The 20974-nt window shown below is 38.2% G+C and overlaps 1 protein-coding gene across 1 annotated transcript; it reads right to left on the minus strand.

Annotated features, from left to right (window-relative positions):
* Positions 1-325: 325 nt before the first annotated feature.
* On the minus strand, positions 326-4167 carry LOC141297463 (pleckstrin homology domain-containing family S member 1-like). The gene is made up of 13 exons (XM_073827895.1): positions 4146-4167; positions 3919-3986; positions 3716-3831; positions 3483-3635; positions 3334-3379; positions 3080-3166; positions 2872-2991; positions 2679-2752; positions 2376-2471; positions 1951-2013; positions 1680-1772; positions 961-1093; positions 326-872 (listed from the first exon to the last, which is right to left on the minus strand). Exons 1-13 carry the CDS (start codon positions 4165-4167, stop codon positions 813-815), a joined length of 1131 nt encoding a protein of 376 aa, XP_073683996.1. The 3' UTR covers positions 326-812.
* Positions 4168-20974: the final 16807 nt, after the last annotated feature.

A 20974-nucleotide genomic window follows, 5' to 3' on the forward strand; every position in this document is an offset into this window, starting at 1 on the left:
ACATTTCATATTTGTACATGTGTAAGATTATATTTTTCGAGAGGAAAGTAATTTACATGCTCAACAGTGTCAGTTCTTTAGTAGTTTTGTCTTTAGTAGCATGTATTTATAATATCTAAACCTCATTTCAATTTGGAAAAAAAAATGCAACTGCAGTAATGCAGCTGTCAATTTATTAAAAAAAAACATTGTTTGCCAAAGATATTTTGATGTGAATTTATATGCTGAACAGAACAGGAGCAATCAGAATTCAGGTTATAAAAATACATGATTAAGTTTTAATATAATTCGGTTTGTGTTGGTGTGCCACCATGTGGCTACAAAATATACTGCAGTGAAATGCAATTTTAGTACATAGATTTACAGAAAGTTCAAGATAATCAGTAAAATACTGTTTAGCCTATCTGTAACGCACTCTGACATTTATTTATCTTTTAAATTAACTTGTAAAAGTTAAATTTAAAAGCCTTGCTGATGTGCCGAATAGTGACAAGTATAGCAAGTCATTCCTGTAATAACTTTTTGGAATAACAAAATTCTTTGTGCACACAGGCAAACAAGAGCTACTTGTTTCACTCTTGGCAACCTGTATGCCCCTCGGGGTTGTGTGAAAAGCAATGCTTTCTGTATGTACTGTCTGTACCTGCACTAAAAAATCATAAATATCAGTGAAACGTTTCAGAAATGACCAAAAGTAATAGTACATGAGCTCATTCGGTTTTAAATGACTGTCTACTGTTTTAAGAGAGAATTGAAAGGCCTAAAAAGGCCAAAGAAGAACTGTAGCATAGCATGAGATTTTGTTTTTGTCCTCAGCAGGATTCAGAATCCAGAGGAATGGAGCCTGGGAGCCTTCGAATGGTCAGTTTTACCTGGATAGAGAGCAAAAAAAGTGTAAGTTCAACTATAGCCATTTAGCCCCGATTACATTTACAAAATCATTCTTGTATTCATGACTACCTCGCTCTTGCTGAGTCTTCTTAGGTATGTTTGTACATCCTCCACTGTGTCTGTCAACAGGTCATTGACAGCCAGGATCTGATCTCCCTTGTGGAACAGAGATGAAGCCTCAATCTCCCCACAATCAGACACACTAGAGAGAGAAAAAAAAAAATCTTGATTTATATTTATATATGTCATGTGAACTGGACCACAAAACCAGTCATAAGGGTACATTTTTCAAATTGAGATTTATACATCATATAAAAGCTAAATAAATAAGCTTTCCATTTATGTTTTGATGTATGGTTGTTAGCATTGGACAATATTTGGCTGAGATACAGCTCTCTGAAAATCTGAAATATGGGGGTACAAAAAAATCAAATACTGAGAAAATGGCATTTACAGTGGTCCGAAAGAAGTTCTTAGCAATACATATTTCTATTCAAAAATTGATGATCTTTACTTAATATCCTACTGATTTTTGGCATAATTTTTTTTTTAGATAATTTTGACCCATACAATGTATTTTTGGCTATTGCTACAAATATACCTGTGCTACTTACGACTGGTTTTGTGGTCCAGGGTCATCATCATCAATATTATTATTATTTTTAAATAATCCAAACAAACTTGAATAGACCAGAAGGCATAAGACATTAGGCTTCTGGGCTCAGCCCAACATTTAGTAGTAGGTTAGAGTATTCTTGGAGTAATAACAATTTTTAGATTAATCGTACCATGGTTTTCCGTCCTCCTCTGAAATAACCAAGCTCTTTGCTTCATTTTGACTGATGCAGATTTCCTTCTCGATAAAGGTGTGCGTTTCACTGAGGAATGGAAAACATGTACTTTAACAATGTAACTAGATTCCAAAACCACAATTTCATAACACCAGTTGTTAGACAAATTCTGCAGTTTAGCATATTGTTTTCTATTGAATTAACTCTTTACAGATGTACTAATCACCTCTTGCCTGAAACTGGCCTGTTCAGCTTAGTAGAGGCACAGTTTCCATTGAAGTCAAAGCAAGAGTTTTTATTGTTAGTACTGGTTTCTTGTATTCCATGAATCCTAGGATGACAATAAGGGCTGACCCATTAGGGTGGTGCTGTTTTTTTTACTGTTTACAACACTACAAAATATATAAAGTGATTTAAGTCTCAGGTATAAGGTTGCAAAAATACTTCTAAAATGCCTTTAATATGAGTAATAACTAGTTGGACAAGATCAGTGCTGGATCCTTTTGAAAAGTGTGATGCATGATGATTTATGACAGCTAAGGTAAACATTTTTGCCTTAAGGCTTTAAACCAAGCTTTTTATTCTCTAGGGAACCTGAGAAAGTGTTCATAAAAATGTAACAAATAGCAGCATGCATTCTTAATTAGAAATTAGAAATGATCTGTTGATGTTTAGTTTGTCAGTTGTTTATACCTTTGTCCATCTGATGTTTCTGGTGTCTTCATAGCATTGAAGGCTTTTGTGACAGAATCCAGCAGACTGTCTTCAGATGTAGCAGTCATACTCTCCCTGAGTATAAAAGCAAATAATATCATTTCAGAACAAATATATAATTTGCTCAAAACCTGAGAGTCAGGCCTCTATCAATAAGTAAACTCATGTGAACTTATGTATATTTAAGAAGAACACAGATGGATTTTTAAGGGTGAATAAGCACCGTCTAACAGTTTAAATTGAAATAAAGTCTTTTAAATCCATAAAGCGAGTTTGTCATACCCTGATGACATGTCATCATTACTTTCCACTGCAGTCTCATCCAGTGGTTCCTTTTTTATGACATTATCATATACCTGAATACATCAAACATAAGTACAAGTATGTGGTTTATATGTGGTTTTATTGAATTATGATGCAAGAGTTTGGTTTTTAAAGGCGAGAGTGTGTGTTTGTGAGTTTAACTGTGGCATACTGGTGTTTCAGATGGACTGCATTCGGGTGGTTGGCTGCGTTGACTCTGCTGAGTGGTAGCTTCTACAGATGGTATTAACTTCTTTCTTGGAGGCAGTGGAGGTTTATTATCAGCTTCAGCCTGCAGTTATTGAGAGGTACAGCTCAGGAATAATTCAGGCAAAGTTATGAGAACTGACAAGGATGTGAAAGCATTGTTGACAAGTTACCTCTTCAGTGTCACTCTTCAGGGTTTGGCCATTGGAGGTGGATTCTGTTGTGATCAGGCGTTCAGTTTGTGGTTTAATATGGTTATTCTATAAACAGTTTGAAAACTGTTTAGGACCCATCAGATTGTGTTGATTAATACATAATTGTTAAAAATGATAAATTAACTGGTCATGTATATTTAATATATCAATTGAATATATATATAAAAAAATAAAAATGAATCATTTTTAGTTGTAAAAGTAGAATGTCTCACCATTATAACCCCATTTAAAGCATTCAACCATCTATCCATGTAGTCACTGAAAACAACAGATCCTGTATATTAACACTTAAAGGACTAGCCTTAATTTATTTTGCAGTAAGTATTGGAATTATGCTACAGCAATGGTAGTCATAGCAAACCTGCTGTCTCCAATGAAGAAAAAATCTCTTGGGACCTTGTCTCTTGGATTTTCTGTTTTCATGAAGAGCACAGAGGACTGACTGCACTTGAAGGTTTTACAGATCCATTCAAAAACTGGATATTCCTTGGGATCCTTTTGCACCACTGTGATGCTACATAAAAAAATATATATCCCTTCATAATACTAACCTTTTTTTGTTATGTGAAAAGTAATCAGCAGCTTTTGCCTTACGTGGAGCCATCTATGGATTTTATAGGTTTGTCTCTCTCACTGGTTTTGTAGTATTTTAGCTCATGGCAGCCGTTATTTGTCTTTGAAAGCACAAAGAAGCGTCTCTTCCATGATTTCTGCAATAAACAATGAAACGTCTTAGATGAGATGCATAGATGATACAAACTGCTGATATTTCTGTGTAGGAAATCCAAATGTTTTACCGCATTTTTTATCTGTCTAGCAGGAGGGGACTTCAGTAGAAAACCTGTGCACACTTCCTCCACCTCAGCTGCTTCATTGTGACATAAAGCATTGTCTGTTGCAGAAGAGTACATACCATTAACTAGAATTTAAACACTAATCACTATCTTTAATAGTTTTCTAATTAATTCTCTGGATATTCTGGTTCCACACAGTTTGTATGGTTTAAAATAGATTCCAGACATACCTGATTTACGTCTGATGTTCATTTGGATGATGTTGAATCTCTGCTCAAACATACATGATATATGTGTTGTGAGTAATGTCTTTATCCCATACACAAGAAATTATTCAAGCAGTGATTGGTGCTTGAGCAGGGTCGTACATTAACTAGGGCTTGTGGCAAAAATGCCCCACAAATTCAAAGACAATTAGTATTTAAACGGCGTATTATGGCTGTCGCATTTAAAATTGTGAAAATTTCACTTACACTGCACCAAATAGCTTTTATCATGCGCTGTTTTATGATGAGCCTTATAACCAATCAAATGTGTTTCTGTTGAATTTAGGAATGCATTGGCCAATCAGAGGCTTAGATTAGTCAGCACTAAAATCGCGCCAATCCGAAGCGCGTTGAAAACGTGTTCACTCGCGAATTTCGTCATCATAAACAACACAGATACTATGTAAATAAAAGATTAATTTCGTAGCTTCAGTGATTATAACGGGAGTTTTCGCATAACTTGTGCTATTCTTTAACGTTGTGTGGCGACATGTTTGACTGTAAAGCCAGAATGTAAGGTGCCCAAAAGGAAACTAAAACGTTTATGTTTTCTATATCGATCTTAATAATCATTATTACAATATAAAGAGCAATAATCTACATAGCAGCCCTACGAGCTCCTGTTTTTTACATGGAGAATTTAGATAGAATTTTAAAGTCCATTGTTATTGGCAGCAGTTTAAATTACTTTGTATTTGATATGAAAGACAACATGTTTATTTAGTAATAAGGTAATTATGAAAATTGCTCTCACAAATGTAAAAAATACCCTTGGAAATCAATTTCAGGGGACAAATAGCCTATAATAGAAATTTAGTTAATTGAATAATAGAAAAATAATAGAATAGTTAATTTATGTTGTATTTTGTGGAACATAAAAGATGATGTTTTGAAAAATTGGTTTGGACCCCATTGACTTTTATTGTATGAACAAAACATTCTTCAGAATATCTTGTTTTGTGTTCCGCAGAAGACAAAAAGTCATACATGTTTGAAACGTCATGAGGGTGAGTATATATAATGACAGATTTGATTTGATTTACCTCTTCAATGTACAAGTCTGCATGAGTCAGCTCATTATGAGTTCTATCTAGGAATATTAATATTCGGAAGAACCAAAGCAAAGCTTTTCACTGAAAAGCTTGCATTTGGATGCTTTTCAGTCTATTTTTTAAACTACAAGAAAGATGCATATTGACAAAACATATTAAGCAGTAATGTAGCCAGAATTTCTTAATGTGCTCAAATAAATTCATTGAATCAGTAGATCTGCAATAAATCATAAACGAATTACCTTAACTAGCAGTAAAAAAAAGTGTCCTCTGTACTGCTGTCCTGTTTTCACAAATATGCATGTCATGATTTTGAAGGTAGACTTCTATTGTCTCTGATGAAGGTGGAGTTTCTGGTTATGTGTCCTCCCTTTGTTGGAAACATATTTTAGATTTACAAAAACAGTCACAGAAACTACCAAGTCCTTACTGGCAATGACTTGAAAACATGATAAAAGCGATGAATGCTCATTCTTTTCCTTGAAGTCTCAGATAGCTGTGGTTATTTACATAAATTCCTTTCAAGTTCAGAAATTCTAGTAAAATTCCACATTTGAACTTTCGTGTAAAAGGTTCATGAACTGCTTTTTCATAATTTCTAATAATCTTATATGTGTAAATTAATAATATCATCAGCTCAAGTAATGTAACTTTCAAGTACATTTTCTTAAGTTAAATTTAAATAGCTGTTGTGTAGATAGCCTTGTGGGCAGTGAGTTCGAAATTCAAACTTGAGGACCTTTCTTGATCCCATCCCCTTTCTCTCGTTCCCACTTCACTTCCCATCTGTTCTTTTGGCATAAATGGCAAAAATATATAAAAAAGATTAAATAATAGGTCACTGTCCTCATAGATGACTCATTACTGACATTGAGATTCATTAGAGGTCTTAGATGAGTGATAATAAGTGCCTTGATTTTACATATAAGTAACCATAAGAAACAGCTTGCACTACAATAAAGCAAAGATTGATTTCTCTGCATAAAACATACAGTGTGCACTAGTCGATTGCATGCTTGTTTTTCTGGGAATGTGTTTAACACGAGGAAGGATCTAAAAATGCTTATACATTCTTGCAGATTTGCAAAAGTGACAAGTGTTGGCACACAACAGTGTACGAATGTACTCTTAATGAGAAAAGAAATGTTAGTGTTAGATGTGTAACATCAATCTTCTAGTAAATATTCTTCTATATTCTCCTATTTAAAATACATGTTTGTTTACTGACAGCAAACAAAAGTAACTCATTTCCAACAACTCAGTGCACTTTTATAAATTACCACTAGAGAGGCCTATTCACTGTAGACACATGGAGGCATATAACATCGACATGAGCTCTCTGTTAGCTTTTTCTCCATTATAGAAAGAGAGAAAAAAAGAAAACACCATAGAGATTAGTCATCAGGCAAAAGATGACAGCACTCCTCTGGTATGCTAAAAAGCTAAAAATGCAAAGTCCCTCTGATGAAAGGCAAACGTAATCAGGGCAATCAGACATGGCTGCACTAACAATGCAGCTTGGATGGGTGATAAGATGATCCAAAAATATATATAAAAAATGTAAATAAAAATATGCAGGAGGAAAATATGTGGAAGAAATTACTGGTAATAGTGATAACGTTGAGTGATAAAAATTTCACATGCTAGTGAACAGTCGGATCTCAGGGCAAGGGGTAATTTCCAAAAACATTCTGACATCAATGATGGGTTCAGTGAGTGAGAATGAGGAAACACCTTTTTGAATTATGAATCATCTTACTATGCATGTACATTTTTCATAAATCCACACTACCATTCAAAAGTTTGGGATCGGTATGATTTTTAAAATGTTTAAAAGTCTCTTTTGCTCACTATTTATTTATCAAAATACAGTAAAACAGTAATATTGTACAATATTATTACAGTTTAAAATATCAATTTAAAATAATTCTATTTAAAAAAAAAATTAAAGCTGGCAAAGCTGAATTGTCAGCATCTTTACTCCTGTCTTCAGTGTCACATGATCCTTTAGAAATCATTCTAATATGATATAATCTAAAATGGAATTAGCCAGAATCTGTTTTCTTTTATATGTTTAAGAACAATCCAAATGTGACTGCAATTAAATGTAGAATGCATGCTGAAAATGTATTAGCATTAGTATTATATTATTTGTCAAGATTTATGTATTTCACTAACCTCAGTTTCTATGGATAAATTAAAGATTGGTTGTTTTAAAGTAAGTGGTTTTTATATGATACAGGAAGCAGGTGATGCTATATTTAGAAGGATTTCCAAGAGGGGTAGTTCAAATTTAACATGAAATGATAGACTAGCTCATGATAATATATTTATTGTCTATTATACAGTAGTTTTTTGTTTGTTTGTTTGTTTTGCCTTCCAGTAAAGTTTCTTGGATGGAATCAGAAAACTGTCCAACTTGCTTTCTCCATTGAAAAAGTAACCTGTCATCTACAGCGACAGAGAAGGTTTCTGCAGACTCATTACCTTATCTGACACAGATCAAGGCAAGATTCTTCTAAGAAATCTCATAGATGAATAAATGGTTCAAGTTCAAATGTTTTTTACATGCCTGTCAAATGCACAACACAGTCCCAGCCGAGAAAAAAGTGTCTTATCTTATGTACAACTTATGTACTTTTTAACCTCGAATGCTTATCTTGTCTAGCTCTGTGATGCTCATGCGTTCTCTGTGCACTCTGGTTCAATACAATTAGGGTGTGTCGAAAAACCATCTCATTTTCTTTCACTTCAAAATCATCCTACATCGCTGCAGAAGTACTGACCCCGTGTTTAACAAAGTGAACATGCAAGGAGGGTCAAACACCCGTTACTAAATAAAGGCCATGTAGGACGATTTTGGACAATTTTTTTTTTTTTGAAAGAAAATGGCCGATCGTTTCGCTAGATAAGACCCTTATTCCTTGGCTGGGATTGTTTAGTGCCTTTTGTAGCTGCATTAAAACGGCATTTCTCATCTTCAATCTGTTGAGCACCATTGAAGTCCATTATATGGAGAAAAATCCTGGAATGAGTCAGTTATCAGGAAATTTTTATTTTAAAAGTGGAGTAATCCTTTAAGATATTTTTTATGAAATCCGAGAGCTTTCAGATCTGCATAGAGAGCAATGTAACTGAAATGTTCCCAGGCCTTGAAACATAGTAAAGACAGGATGCTTGCATCCTGTTCAGTCACTTTTTAGTGTCAAACCTATTATTAACTGGTTTCTAACAACAGCCCTATTTACTTTCCTATACCTTGTTTCACCCAGATGTTATATATGTGTTCAGTTTCAGGATTCAGCTTCTTTGTCTTTTTCCAGACACTTTTTCCCCCCATAAGCTGCCCCTATCTAAAAAAAATTCTAGTTGACTAATAGTCATTCATTTAAACCGTTATAGTGGACTAATACATAAGGTCATGCCCGAAATTATTCATACCCCTGCCAAATTCTGACTTAAAGTTACTTTTATTCAACCAGCAAGTAGTTTTTGTTTTGTTTTTTAATAAGAAATGACACAGACGTCTCCCAGAAGATAAGACGATGTACAAGAGGCATCATTGTGGAAAAAACTATTACTCATCTTTTATTTACATTTGAACAAAAAGTGGCATGTCCAAAATGATTTATACCCTTCTCAATAATCAATAGAAAAGTCTTTATTGGCTATTACAGCAAACGCTTCCTATAATTGCTGACCAGCTTTTTTCATCTCTCCACTGGTATTTTTGCCCATTCATCTTTAGCGATGAGCTTCAACTCTTTCAGGTTGGTGGGTCTCCTTGCCATCACCCTGATTTTAAGCTCCCTCCACAGATTCTCAATTGGATTTGGGCCACAAGGGCAAGTTTCTCTGCAGACTGCCTGATGTTGTTGTTGAGAATTTTGATGTATTGCTCCTTTTTCATGGTGCCGTTTACTGTGATTAGTTCCCTGGTTCACCGGCTGAAAAACACCCCCATAACATTAGGTTCCCACCACCATGTTTGACAGTGGGGATGGTGTTCTTAGGGTTGAAGGCTTCTCCTTTTTTGTGCCAAATGAAGGCTACATCATTGTGGCCAAACAATTAAATTTTTGTTTCATCTGACCATAAAACAGAAGACCATAATTTCTTCTTTGTCCAGATGAGCATTTGCAAAGGCCAAGCAGGCTTTTGTATGTCTTATCTGGAGAAGTGGTGTCCTCCTTGGTCTGTGTCCGTGGAACCTAGCAGTGTGCAGTGTCCGTTGGACTGTCTGCCTTGAGATGTTGCCACCAGCAGAGCCCAGATTCATCAGGATGGCCTTGGTGATGATCCTTGGATTAAATTTTTTTTTTTTACCTCACTATCCTCCTGGCCAGCACAGGAGTCACTTTTGGCTTCCGACCACATCCTCTGAGATTTTTCACAGTGTGGAACGTATTGTATTTTCTAATAATACTTTGCACTGTAGCCACTGGAACTTCAAAACATTTAGAATTCAAAACTCCTTTGTCTTAGCCATGACTGTCCACAAACCAACAGCAGAGAGCTTCTGTTTTTCACCTGTTGAGTTGATTAAAACAGCTGTTCCCAATGAATCAGGGTAATTAGGATGCTTTAGAACAGTTTGGACTATTTGGAATGGTATAGAACTTTGGATTTTCCCATAGACTGTGACAGTTTGCAAAGGGTATGAATAATTTTGAAAATGCCACTTTTTCTTCAAATGTAAATAAAAGCAAATAAAAATAAAATTATTTTTTTTTCACAATGATGCCCCTTGTACATCGTCTTATTATCTTTTGTGAGAAGCCTGTGTCATTTCCGGTCAAACTTGCTGGTTGAATAAAAGTAACTTTAAGTCAGAATTTGCCAGGGGTATGAATAATTTCGGGCTTGACTGTATATACATCGACAGAGGAACTATAACAAACCTTTAATAGCCTATTCCACGCCACAAAACACTGGCAAAATTAATTAACGTGTCAGAAAAAAAGATCTATTAATAGTGGTTGCTACTTACATTTAGATTTAAAATGATAAGGTATATCTTATCAGTGATCTCATTGACTAATGACTATTAAGAGGGCAACCCAATACATCAGGGGTGGTCAACTCCAGTCCTGGAAGACCACTGTTCTGTAGAATTTAGCTCTTCAGTCTTTAGGATTTCTTAAAAATAAAATAAAATAGAATTAGCAGATGTGTGTTTGATTAGGAATGGAACTAAACTCTGCAGGAAAGTGGCTTTATGGGCCCTACATGTACTCTTGGTGTCCTCTGCAGCATGATCATTTCATATTGTGCAGAGCTGGACATCTTTTGTTCTTGGCCCTGATGGGAAGAGAAGTTTCTGATTAACAACATCTTATTGTTCATTTTGCATTTCAGCGCTTCAAAATGCACTTGTAAAAAAAACTGTTGTCTTGTGTTTTTTACAGAATGCGGAAAAACTGGTTTCAATCAGAGCCAGTGTGGTTGTTTAGAGGAAGCTGTAGGTCTTTGTTCTTGGCAGTGATGGGAAGGGTAGGTGGAGTTTCTGGTTAGACACATAGGTTAAAAAGCAAAGTGGAAAACAATTATCATGAGTTTATTTGGACACTAAAACCAATGGATTTGAATGATTAGTATTTTGTTCAAGGGAGTTTAATGCTTGTTTCAAAAAACATAAATAGAGTTTGTTGTGCTTTTAAAATTAACTACTGATATAATTTTTACGCGCAGATCTGTTACAGCATGCACACAGAAAAAAAAAATCTAAAACCATTTTAAATAGGAAGTTTATTAACACTTCACAGTGTAATAATGTGCAAAATGCATTCTTTTCTACAGCATAATTAATCTATATATTAAGTAGACAACTTACAGTTATTTAGTAATCATCATATAGTGACAAACATTTAAAGCAATGCATAATTATTAGTTGCAATGCCTAATTGGTTATTATGCATTGAAAAACAAATAAACAATACACAATGACAGAATTTTTTTTATATATACATAATACATAAAATGTCTCATACTGTTAAAATTGTGTATAAATATATATATATTTGTGTTGCTTTAAAATATAGATAAACAGTTGAACAGTGTAGAACTATGTTTTTCACTGTAAATTAACTCTTTGTTATGAAGTAGTACTTGACTCTTGTTCCTAATATATATATATATACAGTATCCAATGCAACTCATTTAATTTCATCTTCATATGATTTTTTTTTTTTTTTTTACATATTTACATGAAAAATGACATGCAAAAGAGGACAAGGTACTCTGGATAATGAGATTGCCTCTTCTGTTACTCAGACGTTACTCTGTTACTTCTGTTACTATGAGCAAATGAATGAGCTTTAATGTCCCATTGATCCTTTGACCTTAAATTAAACATTTGTACAGCCTTTCAAATATTATTTCGATGGTGATGAGAGAATTTGCATTCGATTTTGTGTCTTGTCCTCAGTTTGATAAACAGGGTTCAGACTGAGGCCTGGAAACCGCTGGACTAGGAGTTTTGCCTGCAAGTAATTTAAGTAATTTATAGGTCTCTGAATACAGTGATAAAAAAGAAAATTATTTTGCTGTAATCTATCATCTTACCTCATTCATGCTTAGACTTTTTAAGCATTTCTGAATCCCTTCTACTGCACCTTGGGCCACGATCTGATCCCCCCTTGAGTCCTGAATCTGACGCAGCTGAGACACACTGGAGATGATGATGATGAGGGGTGAAATAAAATATGTTGTAAGTAGTTACATTTTATACATATTAACATTAATTCTAGAAAAGACCTGTCATTAATTATCTATTTTGGAGTTGTACCATGGTTCGCCTTCTTCCTGTGGTGAGATCACACTGTTTTCCAAATCATTTTGACTACCGCAGATCTCATTTCCAACATGTGTGTCCCTTTCACTACAAAGTGGAAAAATACAAATGCCACACTTATAATAACCACAGTGCTAAATGTATCTGAGGATATTAATTAGGAAAAGATAAAATTTTACTCAAGAAATGACACACTGATACACTCAGTACATTGAGGAAAAAAAACAATTTGATCCCCTGCTGATTGTATATGTTTGCCCACTGACTAAGAAATGATCAGTCTATAAGTTATGGTATGTTTATTTTAACAGTGAGAGACAGAATAACAAAAAAAAAACATTAAAAAAAAAGATTGAAATAAGTATTTGATCCCCTATCAGCAAGATTTCTGGCTCCCAGGTGTCTCTTAAGGGGAGTGCTCCTAATCTCAGCTTGTTACCTGTATAAAAGACACCTGTCCACAGAAGCAACCAATTAATCAGATTCCAAACTTCACTATGGCCAAGACCAAAGAGCTGTCCAAGGATGTCAGGGACAAGATTGTAGGCCTACACAAGGCTGGAATGGGCTATAAGATCATCGCCAAGCAGCTTGGTGAGAAGGTGACAACAGTTGGTGTGGTTATTTACAAATGGAAGAAACATAAAATAACTGTCAATATCCCTCGGTCTGAGGCTCCATGCGAGATCTCACCTCGTGGAGTTTCAATGATCATGAGAATGGTGAGGAATCAGCCCAGAACTACACGGGAGGATCATGTCAATGATCTCAAGGAAGCTGGGCCATAGTTACCAAGAAAATAATTGGTAACACACTACATAGTGAAGGATTGAAAGGTTCTACTGCTCAAGAAAGCACATGTACAGGCCTGTTTAAAGCTTGCCAATGAATATCTGAATGATTCAGAGGAGAACTGGATGAAAGTGTTGTGGTCAGATGAGACCATAATCGAGCTCTTTGGCATCAACTCAACTTGCCATGTTTAGAGGAGGAGGAATGCTGCCTATGACCCCAAGAATACCATCCCGACCATCGAACATGGAAGCGGAAACATTATACTTTTGAGGTGTTTTTCTGCTAAGGGTACAGAACAACTACACCGCATCAAAGGGACGATGGACGGGGCCATGTACCGTCAAATCTTGGGTGAGAACCTCCTTCCCTCAGGACATTGAAAATGGGTTGTAGATGGGTATTCCAGCATGACAATGACCCAAAATACATGGCCAAGGCAACAAAGGAGTGGCTCAAGAAGAAGCATATTAATGTCCTAGAGTGGCCTAGCCAGTCTCCAGACCTTAATCCCATAGAAAATCTGTGGAGGAAGCTAAAGGTTCAAGTTGCCAAACGTCAGCCTCAAAACTTTAATGACTTGGTCTGCAAAAAGGAGTGGGACAAAATCCCTTCTGAGATGTGTGCAAACCTGGTGCCCAACTACAAGAAACATCTGACCTCTGTGATTGCCAACAAGCGTTTTGCCAAGTCATGTTTTGCGAAGGGGTCAAATACTTCACCTAATTTGTTGTTATTCTGTCTCTCACTGTTCAAATAAACTACCATTAAATGTACAAAATCAGCAGGGAATCAAATTATTTTTTCCTCACTGTATTTGTTTTTCTTTAAAACGAAGCACCCTGCTACTGGTCTTTTTAGTATTGAAACTGAGGATGTAACCGCGTTTTTAAGATTAGTGAGGACCAATAATAATAATCAGCCACTAAAAACCTGTATCAGTCAGCAACTAGTCTCAAAATGGTGGTTACAGCCCTGTTTGAAATGACAGAAATCACCTGTTGTCCAACTCAGTAGAGGCACAGTTTCCATTGAAGCTGATCGATTGCTTGGAATGATTGTCATCTTCACTGGGGAAGGGGAAAAAAATCAAATAGTCAAACAGAGATTGTGTCAGTCCTAAGTGTATTTAGCAAATAAAATGTACTAGTAATTTTTCCACAACTGCTGTGATCTTGGTAAAACAGACATGAATAGAGAGAATGACCTGCTGTTAAAATTTCACCAGTTGATTTGATTGTGTAGTTTGAACAAGAGTCAAACCACCATAAACCAAATCCTTTTTTTAGATGTTAAAGATCTTAATGATTTAATTTCTCAGGTATGCTAAAACCTTGCTTTCATTTTACCAGTCATGCAAAATCAGACCTGTTCAGCAAGAAACAGAGTTCTCTAAAGAGAACTAATAATTGTTTCTAAGAAAAGAAACAGTGTTGTGTTTAAATATTTAAAAATCACATATGTTGCTTCTAGGGCACAGAGTGGAAGGAATTTAGTGAAACAGAAACACACTGATAATTCATATCATTTTACATATGTAACTGGCACATCAGTGCAATCTAAAAAGTGAATCAAAGACTTTTCGAAAATTACTTTTTCAGTTTGCATGCAGTGTCATCCTCCTGTTGGTCATCTTCCAACTCTCTTTGCCTAATCAGAAAAGACCACAAATCAATCAAATTAAACTGTGTCTCTAATGGTTTTATTTTGTTTTGGCAAAGTGCAATCCACAAAGGGGAAAACACTTAGGGATGCTCTCAAACACTTACACTGATCCCATAGACATGTATGCACTGTTGTCCTCTAGAGTTTCATCCTGCTTCCCGTCATTCTCATCTTTTTCCTCAATAACTGTAATCTGCCAGATAGAGGTTTGAGTTATATTTGTGTTTTTTGTCATATGCATGTGTGAAAGAAACTGTTTAAATGTGTAAAACCTTGTGTGTTTTTGGTATTACAGGTTCGCTGAGCTTGCGAGGATAGTCATAATGACAGTCTTGTTGCAGAGTAGTTAATTCAAATGCTGATCGTCTGTCATCCTTTGGTTCTAATGGTTGCACTGGTTCGGACATTGATCTAAATCTTTTTTCCGGCTGAAAAAGGTTAAGCATGTGAGCATTCACAACGTCTCAAAAGTTTTGGTACACTTGACTGGTTACTGCATAATTTTTATATTTCCTTTTATGTTGTTTTTTTTATTCTCAAATGTAGCAACTGGTAGTAAGTATCAGTAGGTGTGCTCAAACATATGGCTGATAGTTTATATATCCATGTATGTAAAGACGTGAAAGTGAGAGAGAAGGTGTGTTTACCTGAGTATTGTCTGGCTGCCGCGGTTTATTTTGTGATTTCTGGGACTTCAGTACGTTGACTAAGGCATTGAGCCAACCCTCCACATCATCACTGAAAACACCAGAAAACCTTTAACACTACTTTCATTAAAACTATGTTGTGATGGCAGTGAGAGATATAGTCAAAATAATGGTGGCAAACCTGTTTTCTCCAATGAGGAAAAATTCTCTAGAGTGTTTTGGTGTGTCGTCTTCCACTTTTAAGAACAGCACAGAGGATGGAGAGCACTTGAATTTTTTCTTGACCCAGTCCCACTTCTGATGTTTCTCAGGGCTAGTGAACAGCAAGCTGATCCTTTAAAACAGGACCACATTTTCATTATAGTTTGAAAAAACTTATTTAAACTTATTTATGAGACAATCTTTTCTTTACTTAGAAACGTCTATCATTCCCAAAGGTTTGTCTCTTCTTTCATCATGATATGTCAGCAGGTAGGAGTTGTCGACCATTTTGGAGAGCATAAAGAAACGATTCCTCCATGCTTTCTGTGACAGATATATAAAACTGCTAAGTTTCACAAACAGAGAAACTGTCTTTGATAGACTGCAGATATTTCAGATTGAAATACAATATGAGACGTACGGTGTTTATAGTTAGGGGTGCTAGAGGTGGGGACTTGAGTAGGTATCCAGTGTACAATTCCTCCACTAGTTCACTGTAAAATTTTGCAGCCGCTTCTGCAGAAACATAATTAAAGCTGATCAGCATTAAACAGTGCTAAATTCCATTTAGTATTTAAGTATTCCTTTATTATCCCATTTTTCCAAAGAGATTTTAAACTTACGTGATTTCTTGTTGGTGGACATCCTGATGTTGTTTGCTTTAGTTCTAAAATAGATGTGAAATGTTTAAGTTTTATTACTGTAAGCCACTGACATATATCTAATAAACAGAAGTAAACAGTGATTTATGATTTTGCAAATTAATATTCAGTGCTATGTCACTGTCAGCAGCACAAGATTAATTACAATTCAATAGAAATTAACCTTCCACCATATTTCAAATGTACAGTAATATGTTATATAATATTGCATTATGTCTTTTGAAATAATAGTATCAGCATTATTTCTCTACATGTTACTAGCGTCGCAAAGCAGAATCATCATAATTAGTAAGCATATTCTATAAGTATTATTGCTTTACCTTGTGTCACAGCAAAACAGTGTCCTCTGACAAGTTATTCAGTTCTCACAACATGCATGTTAGGAGGAAGCTAGAGGTCCTTTATTTCTTCCAGAGAGTTGTGCTGATAAAAGGAGTTGTTTCTGGTTAAATGTGAGCTCATGTTTAAGATCCCTCCCCTTTGACTCTGCCTGTCATTCCTTTGGAGAACTTACCCGATAAACTTGTTCATGGCATTGCGTTATTGTCCAAAACATACTACAAAAAGAAATTTAGGGTAACACTTTCTATGAAGCCCATATTATAAGAGTATTCTAAAGGCATTGTAATGAATGCGTAATGCATTGTAAGTATGTTTATAATATGTTATATAAACTCATGAATAATTATAATACATTATAAACATTACCCAATTATAACTTTTAAGAGAATGATTATTTTGAAACACAATAAATACTATATTAAATCTACTTTGTTTACAGTATAATGGACTTTATCATATTTAACATCTGTACATTATCTTGTGAGTGGTTAGGTATTGAGCATTATTTGAGTGTTAAGTGTTTCCTTAAAAATGTTTTTTATGAATAATCATACAATTTTTTTATAATGCATTGTGCATCCATTATAATGCCTTAAGAATACCTTATAATATACAATAAATATGGGCTTCATAGAAAGTGTTACCAAATTTAGCTTCTTAAGCACATACTTCAAGCATGGGTATATTTGTAGCAATAGCCAAAAATGCATTGTACAAGTCAAAAAAGTAAACATGTTCCATTAAGATATTTCCTACTGTAAATATATCAAAACGTATTTTTTATTAGTAATATGCATTGGTAAGGACTTTATTTGGACAACTTTAAAGGCAATTTTCTTAATATTGTTTTGCATCCTCAGTGTCATGATCGGGGCTGTGGGTCTTCCCTCAGCCTCTCGAGGTCGCTGTTCCCCTTGCACTGCACTCCCCTGATTGTTCACGTCTGTCTTGTCATTAGCACTGATTTCACTCACAGCTGTTCACTATCTGGTCTTTAAGAACTCTCACCTTTCACTCCTGCTTCATGTCTGCATTTTCTTCCGTCCTGTCATGTTAACTCTGTGTTCTTGAAACCCCAGCTCTAGATCGTGTTCTCTGTTCTGTTTATTTTGTGTTCAGTTTTGTGCCGTGCTTGGCTTTTTGTTGCGTTCTGTTTATTTAATAAATTACTCACCCTGCTTTTGGACCCAGACCTTTATGTTTACGTGACAGAATGCAGACATCACAGATGGGTCCAGCGGGGAGTAATTTTTTTTCTGAGGAGGCGGAGGCGGCGTCGGCCGCTCACTTTGAGACCATCTACGCCTGTCTGGCGGTGATGGATGCCCTTAACGCTGAGGTGGCGCGGAAGCGCCCCTACTATAGGGCGATGGCGGAGGCGTTTTGTCGAGAGAGGGCGTCCGCTCAATCTGTTCCTGATGCGGCGGCGACCACTTGTGATGTTCCTGACGCGGAGACGACCGCGATCTCTGTTCCTGACGCAGAGGCGGCTGCGCTCTCTATTCCTGACGCGGAGACGGCTGTGCTTGCTGTTCCTGACGCGGAGGCGGCTACGCTCTCTGTTCCTGACGCGGAGGCGGCTGCGCTCTCTGATCTTGCCGCGGAGGCGGCCGCGAGCTCTGTTCCTGACGCGGAGGCGACTACGCCTTCTGTGCCTGACGCGGAGACGACCGCGATCTCTGTTCCTGACGCAGAGGCGGCTGCGCTCTCTATTCCTGACGCGGAGACGGCTGTGCTTGCTGTTCCTGACGCGGAGACGACCGCGATCTCTGTTCCTGACGCAGAGGCGGCTGCGCTCGCTATTCCTGACGCAGAGGCGGCTGTGCTCGCTGTTCCTGACGCGGAGGTGGCTGCGCTCTCTGTTCCTGACGCGGAGGCGACCGTTGTTGTTATTCCTGACGCGGCCCTCACCGCGCCTTCTGTTCCGGACGCGGAGGCGGCTGCGCTCTCTGTTCCTGACGCGGAGGCGGCTGCGCTCTCTGTTCCTGACGCGGAGGCGGCTGCGCTCTCTGTTCCGGACGCGGAGGCGACTACGCCTTCTGTGCCTGACGCGGAGACGACCGCGATCTCTGTTCCTGACGCGGAGGTGGCTGCGCTCTCTGTTCCTGACGCGGAGGCGACTGCTGTTGTTATTCCTGACGTGGCCCTCACCGCGCCTTCTGTTCCGGACGCGGAGGCGGCTGCGCTCTCTGTTCCTGACGCGGAGGCGGCTGCGCTCTCTGTTCCTGACGCGGAGGCGGCTGCGCTCTCTGTTCCGGACGCGGAGGCGACTACGCCTTCTGTGCCTGACGCGGAGGCGGCTGCGCTCTCTGTTCCTGACGCGGAGGCGGCTGCGCTCTCTGTTCCTGACGCGGAGGCGGCTGCGCTCTCTGTTCCGGACGCGGAGGCGACTACGCCTTCTGTGCCTGACGCGGAGACGACCGCGATCTCTGTTCCTGACGCGGAGGCGGCTGCGCTCTCTATTCCTGACGCGGAGGCGGCTGCGCTCTCTGTTCCGGACGCGGAGACGACTGCGCCTTCTGTTCCTGACGTGGAAGCGACCGCGCCCTCTGTTCCTGACGTGGAGACGACCGCGCTCTCTGTTCCTGACGCAGAGGCTACTGCGCTCACTGTTTCTGACGCGGCGGTGACCGCGCACGTTCCACTGGCGGCGAGGCCAGCTCGCGTTCCTATGGCGGCGGCGTCCGCTGACGCTCCTCTGGCGGCAGGGCCGGCTCGCGTTCCTCGGGTGGCGAGGCGGGTCCATGGAACTCCGCTGCACGGGCCTGGCCCGCCATCCCTCCCCCTGAGTTGCCTTCCTCCGTTCCTCCTCCCTCCAGACTTTGGGAACGTCTGGAAGCCGTTCCGTAGGGAGGGGGTACTGTCATGATCGGGGCTGTGGGTCTTCCCTCAGCCTCTCGAGGTCGCTGTTCCCCTTGCACTGCACTCCCCTGATTGTTCACGTCTGTCTTGTCATTAGCACTGATTTCACTCACAGCTGTTCACTATCTGGTCTTTAAGAACTCTCACCTTTCACTCCTGCTTCATGTCTGCATTGTCTTCCGTCCTGTCATGTTAACTCTGTGTTCTTGAAACCCCAGCTCTAGATCGTGTTCTCTGTTCTGTTTATTTTGTGTTCAGTTTTGTGCCGTGCTTGGCTTTTTGTTGCGTTCTGTTTATTTAATAAATTACTCACCCTGCTTTTGGACCCAGACCTTTATATTTACATGACACTCAGATTTTAAATATTCAAATAGTTGTATCTGGGCCAAATCATAACAAACTATACATTAATGGAAAGCTTATTTATTCAGGTGATGTATAAATCTTAATTTTGAAAAATAGACACTTATGACTGCTTTTGTGGTCCAGGGTCACATACAGTGGTGTGAAAAAGTGTTGGCCCCCTTTCCTGATTTTTTATTTTTTTGCATGTTTGTCACACTTTAATGTTTCAGATCATCAAACAAATTTAAATATTGATCAAAGACAACACAAGTAAACACAACATGCAGTTTTTTAATTAAGTTTTTTTATTATGAAAGGAACACAAAATCCAAACCCACATGGCCCTGTGTGAAAAAGTGTTTGCCCTCTAAACTTAATAACTGGTTGGGCCACCCTTAGCAGCAACAACTGCAATCAAGCATTTGCGATAACTTGCAATAAGTCTGTTACAGCGCTGTGCAGGAGTTTTGGCCCATTCATCTTGGCAGAATTGTTGTAATTCAGCCACATTGGAGGGTTTTCGAGCATGAACCGCCTTTATAAGGTCATGCCACAGCATCTCAATAGGATTCAGATCAGGACATTGACAAGGCCACTCCAAAGTCTTCATTTTGTTTTTCTTCAGCCATTCAAAAGTGGATTTGCTGGTGTGTTTTGGATCATTGTCCTGCTGCAGAACCCAAGTTTGCTTCAGCTTGAGGTCAAGAACAGATGGCCGGACATCGTCCTTCAGGATTTGTTTGGTAGACAGCAGAATTCATGGTTCCATTTATCACAGCAAGTCTTCCAGGTCCAGAAGCAGCAAAACAGCCCCAGACCATCACACTACCACCACCATATTTTACTGTTGGTATGATGTTTTTTTTTTAAATGCTGTGTTACTTTTACGGCAGATGTAATGGGACACACACCTTCCAAAAAGTTCAACTTTTGTCTCGTCAGTCCCAAAAGTCGATGATCCCCAAAAGTCTTGGGGATCATCAAGATGTGTTCTGGCAAAACTGAGTTGTTCTTTTTGCTCAGCAGCTGTTTTTGTCTTAAACTCTGCCATGCAGGCCATTTCTGCCCAGTCTCTTTCTTATGGTGGAGCCATGAACACTGACCGTAACTGAGGCAAGAGAGGCCTGCAGTTCTTTAGATGTTGTTGTGGAGTCTTTTCTGACCTCTTGGATGAGTCGTCGCTGCGCTCTTGGGGAAATTCTGGTTGGCCGGCCACTCCTGGGAAGGTTCACCACTGTTCCATGTTTTCACCATTTGTGGATAATGGCTCTCACTGTGGTTTGCTGGAGTCCCAAAGCTTTAGAAATGGCTTTATAACCTTTACCAGACTGATAGATCTCAATTACTTTCTTTCTCATTTGTTCCTGAGTTTCTTTGGATCTAAACATGATGTGTAGCTTTTGAGGATCTTTTGGTCTACGTCACTTTGTCA

This window comes from Garra rufa, chromosome 22 (genome assembly GCF_049309525.1).
Source record: "Garra rufa chromosome 22, GarRuf1.0, whole genome shotgun sequence".
In the NCBI taxonomy this organism is placed as follows: Eukaryota; Metazoa; Chordata; class Actinopteri; order Cypriniformes; family Cyprinidae; genus Garra; species Garra rufa.

What these genes read in the sequence shown, in the direction of transcription:
- LOC141297463 (XM_073827895.1), bottom strand. Translation starts at nt 4,167, where the DNA reads ATGAACATCAGACGTAAATCAG. An exon ending in CTTTAAATGGGGTTATAATG is followed by an intron (nt 3,167 to 3,333) that starts GTGAGACATTCT and finishes AACTGTTTATAG; the next exon opens with AATAACCATATTAAACCACA. An exon ending in GAAGACTCAGCAAGAGCGAG is followed by an intron (nt 873 to 960) that starts GTAGTCATGAAT and finishes CTCTCTATCCAG; the next exon opens with GTAAAACTGACCATTCGAAG.